Source organism: Euprymna scolopes, chromosome 28 (assembly GCF_053919585.1).
Source record: "Euprymna scolopes isolate OS-2025 chromosome 28, ASM5391958v1, whole genome shotgun sequence".
NCBI lineage: Eukaryota > Metazoa > Mollusca > Cephalopoda > Sepiida > Sepiolidae > Euprymna > Euprymna scolopes.
In genome coordinates, this window is record NC_136509.1 from 65,963,084 (window position 1) to 65,976,967 (window position 13,884).

At 32.4% G+C, this 13,884-nt stretch overlaps 1 protein-coding gene across 1 annotated transcript in view; it reads left to right on the top strand.

Moving 5' to 3' along the window:
* LOC145249685 (uncharacterized) overlaps nt 1-13,526 on the top strand; it is a 119,940-nt gene extending 106,414 nt beyond the window's left edge. The window contains exons 2-3 of the mRNA XM_080111481.1: nt 3,061-3,255; nt 8,801-13,526. Of these exons, the coding sequence (XP_079967607.1) occupies nt 3,061-3,255; nt 8,801-9,178 (573 nt within the window). The 3' untranslated portion in view covers nt 9,179-13,526. The remainder of the gene's footprint in view (nt 1-3,060; nt 3,256-8,800) is intronic.
* Nucleotides 13,527-13,884: the final 358 nt, after the last annotated feature.

A 13,884-nucleotide genomic window follows, 5' to 3' on the forward strand; every position in this document is an offset into this window, starting at 1 on the left:
TTTTTTTTTTTTTTTTTTTTAAACGCACTCAAAAAAGGCAGTGTGGAAGTCTGAACACGTCTGTTATTTTATATTTATTTACAGAGGCCATATGCATGTGAAAAAGTCAAGGTCAAACTGATGTCAATCGAAATCTGTTTGTTATTCTCGATTGATTGAAGTCCTCATCTTGATCCGTTGCATCAATGCTGGTCAATGTTTTTTTAGACATTTTTCTTTAGAATTTACTTAACCATTTTTTATATATTATACTAGCAGAAAGACCCGACATTGCCCGGGATTGTATAAGAATTAACGAATGTTTCACACTCCCATATTGTCATTGAAATCGGTGAAATCGACCATTGTTCAATCAAATAGATTAATTGCCTGCTCTAATTGAGGATCCACTGCGGTGTACCAGGAGGAAGCTTCACATGTCTCCCTGCACTTAGTTCACAATACGTTGTAGTCTATACTGCACTGTAGATAACTTACTGTTGATTTTATAAAATTACTTTTATATAATGGCTTGGATTAAAGTTTAAAATTCAAAAGTCAAGTATCATAGTTCAATTGTGCTCTAAACAAACATTCATTTTAACGTGCCCTTGTCATATCAAAGAACCTACTGTTGATTTTATGTGCTATACCTTTCTGCTTGTGTGGTAATAAAACTTTTGAAATGCACTTGTGATGTTAGACTGTATAAGCCTTTCATCGAATTTTTGGATTATCAATATGTAATAAAGACAGTTCGATATAAAACCTATCTAAGAACTCTGTCAGACATATGAAGTTCTTTTATGTGACATTTCCAAAAATTGTGACAACTGTCGCGGGGGAGGGAGGCGTTACCCGGTCATTAAAAAATAGATTTGTGACAGGGGGGCAAAAAAAGTGACAACAGTAGTGGAAGGGGGATGCCCAGCATTGCCTGGTTGGAAAAACAAAAAAAATTGTTAGAGTAGAAAACCAAAATTTTGTAAGCAAAAAAAAAAAAAAAAGACAGATGCGAACTCTCATAACTTTTACTGATGTGGCTACGATTGCGCAGTTGCTATGACATTGCAAATTTAGTTGTTTCAAACAAAAGAAGCTATTGACGATTAGCGCATGCGCAGTTTGCAAATAGCGTCAAAAGGTAAATTTTTATCTGACCCCCTCTTTCAAAGAAAACATTTCTATATGAAATAATTGATCATCTTTTCGATGCAAAGTTAGTGCATGTGCGATGTGTATGAGAAAAGTTTTTAGTGGACATACAAACGCATACACACTAAGCCACAGACTGTTCTCCTTTATGTAATAGATTAGCAGGGGGCGCCCGACGTTGCCTGATTGTAAAGAAATAATTCTGACAGCAGAGGGGGGGGCGTTGTTCGGTTATAAAAGTCACTTAAATGATAAACTGTGATAGAGGAAAGGCAAAAAAATGTGACAAGAGGGTGGGGTTGCCCAGTTGTAAAACAAAAAAAGTGAGATCTGGAGGGAGGTGCATAAAAAAATCAGGTGTCATCAGCCAGAAGTGAAACCAAAATAAAAATCTTGTAAGCAACAAAAGAAAAAAAGAAAAAAGAAATGGTTTCTGTTCTGCTAGATCTACAGCAGATGTGCTTACAGTTATAGCTCATAGGATTAGCAAATCTCTTGACGGAGGCAACCTTTCTAGGGCAATTGGTCTTGACATATCTAAGGCCTTTGATAGGGTATGGCATAAAGGTTTACTTCACAAGATCTCTAGCTATAGTATAGCTGGAAATGTTTTCTCAATTATTAAATAATTTCTTTCTGATAGGTTCATAAGAGTAGTAGTTGAGGAGCAAAAATCAGAAGCTCACAGTATTAATGCTGGTGTCCCTCAGAGGTCCATCCTGGGCCCAATTCTTTTCCTGATCTACATTAATGATCTTCCAAATCACATCTTTACATCATTTGTAGACATCTATGCTGATGACACTACCATTTATAGTAGCACATCTAAGGCAGTAAACGACCAAGTTCTCTCTGATTCTCTCTCCTCTGATCTTGAGCACGTGGTACAATGGGGAAAGGAGTTGCTGGTTACTTTTAATGCATCTAAAACCAAGCTTCTTTCTTTACATTATCAACATTCTGATCCACATCTGGTATCAATTGAAATGAATGGCTCTTGTCTTCAGGAGGCCTCATGTTTTGACAAGCTTCTTGGCTTGACCATTACTCCTGATCTTAAATGGAACACGTACATCAAATCTGTTGCCAAGGCCGCTGGAAAAATGATGGGATCTTTCTATCGATCCAGTAGATATCTCACTGCTGATGCAATTCTCTATCTATATAAGAGCCAGGTACGTCCAAGGATGGAATACTGTTGCCACATCTGGGCAGGAGCTGCTAGAAAGGACTTGTCCTGCCTTGACAGATTTCAAAATAGACTTCGTAGCCTCGTAGGAGATGTCCTTTTCTCTTCCCTGCAACCTCTATCTCACAGAAGAGATGTTGCGAGTTTGTCTCTGATGTATCGTTATTTTCATGAAAAGTGTTCGACTGAGCTTCAGTCTATGGTACCCCCTCGCCAAATTTTCACAAGAAACACTCGTCTAGCTGTAAACACTATCAATAATTCCCCCCACCCTTTATCTGTGTCTAAACCTAAACGTAGACTCCATGAACAAAGCTTCTTTCTTAGAACTGCACGCCTGTGGAATTGTCTTCCATTTTCCTGCTTTCCGGCTGACTACAATATGGTTGTCTTCAAGTCTAATGTAAATAAGTTCTTGATGAGCCGTTCCATATAAGTTATCAAATTTACCGAATTTTCATTACTAATGATTACTATATTGTCCAATTTCTACTGTACACTCTTTAACCCTTATCCTTGAATGGCCTCTTGGCCTTGATAATGTGGTGATGCCTATGTAAAAAAATAAAAATAAAAAAATAATAGATTAGCATGCACAAATTGCAAATGCTAGACTAAAGATATGCTTTATTATGGCTTCTTAAAACTCGTTCGCTGTGTTGAATGCTTGATTGATTTTTAAGTGTATCTTTATCATTTCTCTTAACTTTTTGTCTGTCTTTTCTTCTCAATTCTAGAAAAATGGATTTTTTATCGAATGTGGAGCCATGGATGGCGAAGGTCGCTCAAACTCTTTGTTCTTCGAACGCGATCGTGGTTGGAATGGTCTTTTAGTTGAAGCCAACATTTTAAACTATCAGCAACTGAAAGCCCGGAATAGAAAATCCCATGCCATACATGCATGTGCAAGTATCAGACCCTATCCAGAAAGAGTAAGACACTTTTTAAGATAAAACACACACACACACACATATATAGTCTCTTTCTCTTTCTCATGTTGTGCATCATGAATGAGATGTTGTTGCTAAACTTAATATGAAACCGATTTTCAAAGTAAAACTAAAAACCTTTTTTAAAGTATCCTTTTAAAGTTCAACAGTCTAAAAAGTTAAAGATGTGAAAGAAAGAATTTTCCTGAGCTAAACATGATGAACCTGATCAGATATAAAGAAACTTCTCTTTCTCTCTCTCTTTCTCTTTCTCTTTCTCTCTCTCTCTTTCTCTTTCTCTCTCTCTAGTTTTTTTTAAATTTTTTTCTAAAGAAAATTTACATTTTCGTTTTCATTTAAAAGAAAATTGTCAGTAAACGGTTTTTTTTTCGTGGTACTTGTACACTTATTAAACTGTACTGAAGTAATGTTATTTAGAAATCCATTCTTACCATGGGGAGAGGAGGGTGTTTTGTAACTATTTTGTACTTTCACCTAATGATTTAATAAAAACAAGATATTATAAAACTTAAATTTAACTTCAAAATACTATTTAGAAATAGTGCAGTTCAATAAGTGCATAAGCACTGTTTTTGTAAACAGAAGTTTTTTTCATTATAAGAAAAGATGAATGATTTTTATGAAAATCGTAAATTATTAGGTGAAAGTACAGAAAAAAAAATTCAAGAAAATTTACAAATTATTTGTCAACAAATGTTACAAAACTAAATAGAAAAAAAAAACATCACCCCAAAAATAATAAGAAAAAAAAAACATTTTTTATACAAAAACAAAACAACAAAAAAAATGTGAATTTAGCTTTTCAACATTTGAACAACTCTCAACGTAATCCGACAATCCTTGGTGAAAATTCAGATACCATCTATTTTTTGAAGTTTTACCAGTATGTATTAGAAAGTAATTGATAAATATTCCCTAAATTTCAGTTTCTTTGGAATATTTCAAAGAGCTTTAAGGGATTATAATATGAGCACAACCTTTTGAAAATTTATTTCAGCTTTATATTATATCTGATCAATAATCATTAGATATCAATTAAATCCTTGAATTTTAATATGTTCTTAAGATTCCTTAAAATTAAGTCTTCAATTTTAGACATTTTCTATAATCCAAATGATGTAATGGATTCGAATCAAAATTGGAATAAGGATTCTAGACATAAGGTTTAGTAGCATTATATCTGGACATTTCTAACCAATCAACCAATCATTTGATTTGCCTTTGGTTGATGACAATATATGATTTAACTTTATTATTTACCCCCCCCCCAAATAAAATTTTTCAATTAATTTGCATTATAGGTTTTAAATTATTTTTGTGTTTTACTATGGAATCAACATTAGTTAAGGCCAAAAGCTACACAAGGATAAAGGTAAATGAGATAGATGCATTGTCATTAACAATGAGATCGTTAAAAATTATGAATGGAATAGACCAAATTAGATTACCTTATTATAGGTCCTGTCGGTGGGGCATTAAAGTACATTGATTGATGCCATGCATAGAGTTTATGGGGTCATCTGTTGGCTGTGGATGGCAACTCATGATTCCTTATGACAGAAACTTGTTAGTCGAAGGTCAGGGTTAAGCACATCCACTTCCTAACACACCATTTTGGCCCTTACCCAGGCTAAATGGAAGGTTGGAGAGACCTGATTAGATCAATCGGCTGGTCAGGTCAACCCCTATCGACTACTACTAAAAGATTTTTAAAAATTGGAAAAAGAAAATGCAAAACAGCAATTCTCCTTCAAAAAAATGCAAAAAAAATTACAAAATTCTATAACTACAAGTACTAGTTGGCTAAGAGTCAATCAAATGTTGAATACAAATCCAGACATGCTTGCAAACTAATCATTAATTCAATTAAACTTTGTGGTGAATAAATCTGGTAACAAATGCTCAGGATTTCTTATCTGATCGAGTATATTGCTTTGTGTAGCCCTGACCTGTTACCGGGCTCCTGAGTGGGTGGGGGACACAAGCAATGAAAAACGAATATAAACTCCATGATAAAGCAAAATAAAATAATCCAAATGAGCCCTATCCAAATCAGAAAATGAGGAAAGCATAGAATTCCCCAAATTCTACTTAATATAATCACTGGAAGAAAATCCTATATTAAAACTATCCTCTTCCTTATTGAAAAAATGCTACCCAATAAAATCGGAAACCGTAAAAAACTAAAGATGGAAATTTACTAGCAGAAATCAAAACAAAAATTTAAAGTGAGAGAATAGAAGAAAATAAAAACTTTCCATAACCTCAATATCAAAATTAGTCCACATAAAAAACTAAGCAGAGAATTGACACTTGATGCCTCTGAAGAAATTCAAAAACTAAACAATCAAGGAGTTATCAACCATGAAAGAATTTTTATCAGGAAAACTAATGAAAAGATATCCACAAACGCATACATACATGCATTCAACACAAATCCCTAAAAAGAATCAAACTTGGATAGAATATGTATAAATATAAATTCCAGATCCCCTGAAATGTCAAAAATTTGGACATCACAAACACATCTGCAGAGGTCAATCCACATCTGGCAAATATGGATCAAAAGAATCAAACCACAATGAAGAATGCCATGAGATCAAATGCACAAATTTTCAAGGTGATCACCCTGATTACTCTAAAATATGGGAACTCTGGAAAAAAGAAAAAGAAATCTTAGGAATAAAATACAAAAGAAATATACCCTACCCAGAGGTCAAAACAATAGTAGGATACATGAAAAATAATACCCATGCAAAAATAGTAGGAAAATCTAACACTCCCAACCAGACAGATAAAAGAAAAATTTATACACCTGGAATCAAATGAATGACCAAACTTCCAAAAAATATTAATACTACACCCTCAAAAATTAGAAAAAACAAAGCCAGAAACCAAACACCAGAATAAGAGATACAAAAAAAAAAGAAAAAAGAGGTAGTAATGACTAGACTATGAATAGGTCAAACTCATGTCACTTACTCACATCTACTAAAAGAGGTGCTTATTTGCATAACGTGTCAAGAGCCCTACACAGTACATCATATACTGACGGGCTGTGTGGACTTAAAACGGGCCTGAATAAAGCATTACCAGGAGAATAGTCTAAGGGAGATATTTAACAAAATCGACACAGAAAAAATTATTGAATTCCTGAAAGAGATTAAAATGTACAACAAAATATAACAAAAGATTCCATAAGACCAAAAACAACTAATCAACATTTAGCACATTAGAATTGATTTTTCGGCATTAAATGACCCAAAAGTTGTTGATATGCCGTAGAGGTGTTTGAAAACAAATAGAAAAGATAAGGACTGAAAAAATAATGATCAATAACAATAACCTAGGAATCTTAAATATTAAATCCTCAACACATTTCAACTTGTATACTGGCTTATATTCCACTATTGACATCATGGACTATATATGAAAGGTCCATAATGATCCTTGTGGCAGTGGTCATTTTCTCATTTTAATAGAAATCATTTAACCCATCAGTGATGATAACAAAACATTTTACTAGAAAATAAACAAGGCCAATAGGCAACAATTTAAATCATTGTGAAATATAAGACTTGCTCATGACCCAAAAAGATTAAATACAATGAAACACTTTAAGGAAACTTGAATCACAATAGCAAATGAAACGATTCAAATACCTTCCTATCAAACAAACACAACTTACCATGGTTTAATAACAAATGCGAAATAGCAATAAAATTACAAAATGCTGCAAATTCCATAAAGAACTTATTACTATCAACCTAAACTCATATAAATTGCTCAAAGCAAAGATCTGCAAAATAATAAAATTGGCAAAAAAAAAAATAATAATTGGCAAAAACTATGTAAACAAAATCACTTCCATCTAAACCTCCACAGTTTGGAAACTAGTCAGGAAAATTGTTGGAAGAAACCAACCTACTACAATCAACCATCTTATAAAAAAGAATGATGATGTCAAAATATAAAAGACATTGCTGATACACTGACTGAGGCCTCTGCAAATTCATCCCCTGATAACATAACATGGGATTCCACAATTTCAAAATAAAAACAGAAACTAAACTTTAACTCAGCACTGAAAACTATAATGAATACTTTACACTTCCAGAATTAAAAGAAGCCATACAAAAATCACAACTCTGCAATTGGCCTGGATGAAATTTATTATGAACTGGCATGGGTGCCCGGCGTTGCCCGGGTGTTTGGAGGTGTGTGTTGAGCAAAAAAAAAAAAACAAGTGGTGGTAGAAGGCAGGCTCGAACCCATACTGCGAAAGAGAAAAAGAACAGGGCAAAAAACGTGCCGTCTTTGCTGTTATGACCACCGCCAAACCAGAAGTGACGTAGGTTTAAATTAAGCCTAGACAATCGAAAAGAGATAACTTCTGAAAATATCAGTAAAAAAAAAAGCGACGCCTCCCTGTAAAAAAGTGCCCAGTGAAGAAATTACTGTTTTTAGCCAATTTTTCGGTATTTGTCGTCTGAAGGGTCGAGCTTCAAAACGATACTGATCTTATGCAAATCCGTCGTCTCTGTCGAAGGTTTTAGGCAGACTTGCAAACATACATACATACATTTATATATTGGTAGCTTAAATTTTCGATCCAAACCGACTAAAATATTGCCCTCCCTCTGAATACTCTTTATGTAAATTTTCAAATGTTTAGACCAGAAAGTATCTGAGTAATGTGGTAGACACCACAGAGGTCAATATTTTTAAACTTTGACACCTATTATGACCCCTTAACATTTATTGTTTTGAGCTCAAATCAAGTTATTAAGTTAGATCTATGCCCAAGGAACCTATATCTAAAATTTCAATTATTTAGACCCAAAATTGTCGGAGGAGTTTGGTAGAGTTCTCAAAGGTCAAATCGTTGTACTTTGACCTCTTAACAGCCAAATTTCTCGCCGAAAACCGATTACAAAGATTTTCACAAATCTCAATACCCCGTATATCAAATTTAAAGTCTGTAGACTGAAAATTGACAGAGTTATTGTGTAGAGAAATGTACACACACAGACAGACACTTTCACTTTTATAGATATATAGATTTCTTAAACAATTACCTCTTATTTACTTAAAAATATCCCATGCAAAATAATTGACCCTTTTTAGCATCTAATGGAAACAACTTGTGAAAATTAGAAAGAATTGGTTGATTATCTACTAAGAAAAAATATTTAAGGTTTATTTTAAACACATGTAATTGGTTATCAGCTAGCTGAAGTATGCAGACAAAATGACAAAATTGCAAAATGTTTATGAAACGATTAAAAGCTCACGCTTCTGTTTACTTCAGTAAGATAAAATGTATTCACTTTAACATTACTTCTGTCCAGTTGATGTATTATCAGGAAAAAACAAATAAACATGAATTAGTTTAGTCCGAATCAAATATCAGGCAGATTGCTCTCTGGGTCTGACTTTGAAAATACAACTAACTTAACTATGTATTTTTTACAGTTGATCTTTGCAAATTATTTATTTCATTTAGTGTTTTTTGTTTTTTCTTCAGGTCAAATTTAACTTGGATACCAACATGGGCCGAGTATTTAAAAGCAAGAAAGACTTTAAATGGGCCAAGAAAAATCATCGGAAAGTGCATCTTGCTTGGACTCAGTGTTTTCCTTTATATTCCATGTTGCTAGCCATGAATCGGACGACGGTCGACTATTTTAGCTTAGATGTCGAGGGACACGAACTTGATGTTTTAAAAACAATTCCATTTGATAAAGTCGACATCAAAGTTATGAGTGTTGAAATCCTTCATGGGCCTGGCAAAAAAGCTCTTAAGGAATTTCTAGCATCAAAAGGCTACAAAGAAATTGTATATTTACCAGGTGAAAAAGTTGTTGCTTGGGATATAATGGTACAAAAGATAGATATGAAATGATATTTTTCTTTTCCAAAATGAATTTGTGGAGTAAAATTATAAAAAATATTTTGGATGTATAATGAGGATATAATTTTATTTTTTTAAATTGTTTAATGTAAATATTTGATATTCTTTGTATTAAAATTTATTTTCCAAAAAGTTATAACTGCTGAGTAGGTAAATGTACTTCTTCAATTGTAAATACGGGACGACCAACTGAATAAGCCATCTTGGATATGCATACAAATATTTTTTATGCTTTTGGTGATTTATTATTGGTTATCTCATTAAAAAAAATTTATTTTTATCATATCTAAAATCTATGTAGGTACCTATATCTTTGAAAAACAAAGAATGATACCAAATTTATTTTTGTAACACAATTAATCACTGAATTTGAACTCTTCAAACTTTCTTGGAAATTGGAAAATTTGCTGTCTTTCAAACCATTTCTTTCTCCAGTTGTCTTGTGTGCTATTGACCCCAAAAAACAAAATTTCACAGTATATCTGAAAATACAATCTTTGAACAGAACTCCTTACCAATGTTATATCATCTTGTGGTAAATGAACATGGAAGTAGTAATTATTTGAACAAACCAACCTAAACATTGCATAACTCTCAGAAAAATATACAAAAATGACACCGAAAACAACTTTGACTGTTCATATAAAATTCCTTTCAAAAAGCTGACACACAAAAATTGTACATTTATAAAGAGAAATAATTACATTTTGTTTGCAAGCAAATATCAAAACATCACAAGAAGCAGGGAATCCATACTCAAAATTTGACTCCTATGCATATACACAAGCTTATTACTGCTTTTATCTTCTTTTAAAAACTGTGGATTGTAATCTTTTTCTATCACATCTAATCTTGATCTTTAATTGATGATTGAAGAACATGATCAGATCCTGATCAGCAAAAGATTCAACCATCTGATTCTCATTCAAAAGCGACATCCACACACCACCATTCTTGCAACGGCCAGGATCATGAGAAACACCATCTGTTTTTCCCTGTCCCATGACGGCCCAATGTTGTGGATGACGTAGAATACATTCAGCAGGCGAGGATGCTCAGGATTGATATAAGCTGTCACCTCGTTGATATACCCCCAATACTGCCGGCATTTCTTCTGCTAGAATTCCACAACAAGGACACCTGGATGAATCCCCTAATCCGGAACTGTGGAGTATGGCATTTTGGGGTAATGCATTCTGGGCCAATCGCCAGGTCAAGGAAAACTCTGAGTTATTGAGCAGATCTTCTCTTCTGACAATCCCAGCCAATCAATAAACAAGTTGTCGGCAGTCCCTCTTACTTACGTAATACTTAGCAATACACATGAAAAAATTGAAATGCCTTAAAATATCTCAATAATGCCATACATAGATAGAGGTTGATGATCTAAGAAAGAATCTTTTTTAAATTCTTAAAATCCGATTAAAATTAAGGAAGTTATGACTATTACATGTTTGGATATTTTTCCCTCTTTAAGATCATATGCATTTTGTCACATTTTTAAACTACTTTTTCAGTGAAAATGTTATATCTTTGTTACAACACAAGATTAAGCAATGAAAAGTGTATTTTGTGCAAGGAATAAGAATATGCCACTAAAAGTCCCCAGAAATAAATAGTTTCCAAATAATATGCAGTAAATGCATATAAATATGCTGTAATCTCTTAAAAATGCAAACTAAAAGAAGAGAAGTTAGAATAACTTAAAGTTGAATTGTAATACATTTTATGCACAAGAAACTGATACCGTTTAAACATGAGTATACTATAATATTTCTTTGATATTATTGTAGATTAACACTTTTCATTCACCCCGCCCCACCCCTACCATTTGAGCACTTCTCTTAAATATGTGAGTCTACCTTTTTAGGCAATTACATGTGAACACCCAGGAAAACTAATGAAAAATAAACAAAAATTATTTTAGAATTTAATGTAAAATCATTCCCCCTTTTGGGGCCACTGTAGCGTTTTAGGGCAGTTAACCATTTTTTTTTTTTTCTGTAGGAGATAAATCTTGATTTTTCATTTTTTAGTCGATTATGTGTGGTTTTAAGAAATGCAATTATGGAAGGTTGGGGAGGTTATAAGAAATGCAATTATGGGCGGTTAATGGTATGGCTAAGGGAAATTATATGTGAACATCTTGAAGACTTGACAGGAACAAAAGAAAAATAACTTTAGAATTTAGAATGGGGGTTAGTTTCATATAAATTTAATGTAAAATAACCATTTAAGAGCCATTCTAACGTTTAAGAGATTAACCAATTTATTTTTATGAGAAACAAATCACATGCATTTTTCTTTAAGAAAAGATCTTTTTCTGTTTGTTTTTTTTAGATGCTTATGTGTGGCTTATAGAGGGATTTTGTTGGATGTGGGGCTTGCCATTCTGACTTGATGTTATTAAGCTTAGAGAAGGTTTTTAGAAGGTTTGCCACTCGTAACTAGGGTTAGAGATAGGATTAAGGGAGTGTTTTTAAAAAGTGTTTGATACTCTTGTTAATCGTCAGTGGTTCATAATTATTGGCTTTCGAAAATGTTAGTGTTTAGATTTTGAACATCAAATTACTTTTAAATTTGCAAACTTAGGTAAATGAGTGTATGAAACTTTACAAGAATTAAGACAAAAAAAAATAATTTTATTTAAAACTAGTGACGTCACTCTAACAGAAAACTTGACATTTGGAAAAGTATCAAGTATTTTTTGCCCACCTATTTAAATAATAAAGAACTTTTTGCTAAACTGACAAATCATTAAAAAATATTAGATGAATTTGATTTCTATTTTTAACTAGCCATACCTGAACATGCGTTGCTGTGGCTCATTTTGTTTAAATGGACCCCCCTCCCCCAGACAAAATTTGTTTTTTATAAGAAGGAATTAGCGTCAGCCTACACTGAGCGAACGGACCTCAGTACAAAATTGACCAAAAAACTACATAAATTAATAAGTTTTACTATTTTTGATTATTTACTTTTCTTTTCCTACTGTTTTTTTTTTGTTTTAAGTTTCTATACATAAAGATGTAGTGTGAACAAATCTACTTCTCTGAGGGTGACGTTTTCTGTGTCCATATGGTCGTGTATTCATCATCTACCGAAATTTTGCCGTGTAGTAATAATTTTAAATAGTAAAAAAAAAAATCACATAAAAATGGAAAGTACCGATGTATTTTATTTGTGTATTATAGGTCCGGTGTGTTTTGTTGACATAATCTAAGAAAAAGAGCGCAGCGATGTAGTCAGTGGGGAAGAATAGGTATCATTGCAATGCCATATTTGAATGGTAGGTTAGCGTTGGTTTATTGGTGTGAATACCGTTAATCCCGAATATAAGAATGGTTAGAGCTCAGCCAATCACAATGGATGGAGTCAAGCAAGGGAGACTTTATTTTTTATGAATCAAAAAATGTAAAGAATATGTTATTAGCATTATAAGCGTATGCTGTATTTTCATGGACATTGGCAATATTACATACCTAATGTGCTTCAACAAGTCATAACTTTTTCATTTGTGGATCAATTTTTAAAAGAATTACATTGATGGAAAGAGAATAGAATAAGTATTCCAATGATGTTAATTTATTTTTCTTTTATGCGTTCAATGTTTTTATGCTCCAAGTTAAAATGAAAAAACGGTAAAAAATGACAACAAAAAGGGAAACTGTTTTTTTTCAATGTTTACATTTCATGCGTTACATTTACATACATATGCGTGGAGTCAAATTTGATTGGATATCGCTGAAATTTTACAGGCTATATGAATATAGAAGTTCATCTCTACTGGACTTTGATTTATATTTTTATGACTACAGGAAGCAAAGTTACGACCGAGCAAAGTTGACAAAGAATATTTCAATATTGATAAGATAAATCGGCATATATCATCCATTTTCATATAGATAATAGTTTCAGAATTATTTAATATGTAAATATTTGATAATTATTAATTGTGCAGACATTTCTTTAAAATGTTATCTTTTATAGAAATTCAAATCCACTTAAAGGGGAGGGAGGACGGCTCACTATGCACTAATGCGCTGACCAGCGCATTAACGAGTTTCATTTGTATTCTCTTACAAATTTTAAAAAGAACTGTTCAGAACGAAAGCGGAAAAATCAGTTTCATTTTTTGATTTTGAGTTTGTCAATTTAAAAAACTTATTTTCAACTTTTTCAAATTTGATTTCCAAACAATACTATTTTGTTGTTTTTAACGCTTTTAGTACACATGTACTAAAATCGCTAAAAAACAAGAAAATGTACGAATTACACGCGTTTCTGTTATCATTGTATTTATAATTTATAACTTCTTACTTGTACTTGAGGTAGAATTGTTTTTTTGTTTTTTGTTTTTTGTTTTTTTTAGTGGTAAAATAATATAATATATAACAATAAAAGGTACTTGTGCACTTATGCTACCATGTTGAAATAATACATTATTATTTAGAAACCCATTCTTAATATGGGGAAGGAAGGGTATTTTGTTAACTATTCTGTACTTTCACCTAACAAATAAAATATATCGTGAAACTTGAATTTATTTGTAACTCATTGTCAAGACCATTTTTTCGAATCTGTAACACACACCCGTTTTTTTTTAACTGAGGATATATAAATAATAATAATAATAATAATAATAATAATAATAATAATAATAATAATAATAATAATAATTATAACAATAATTAGGT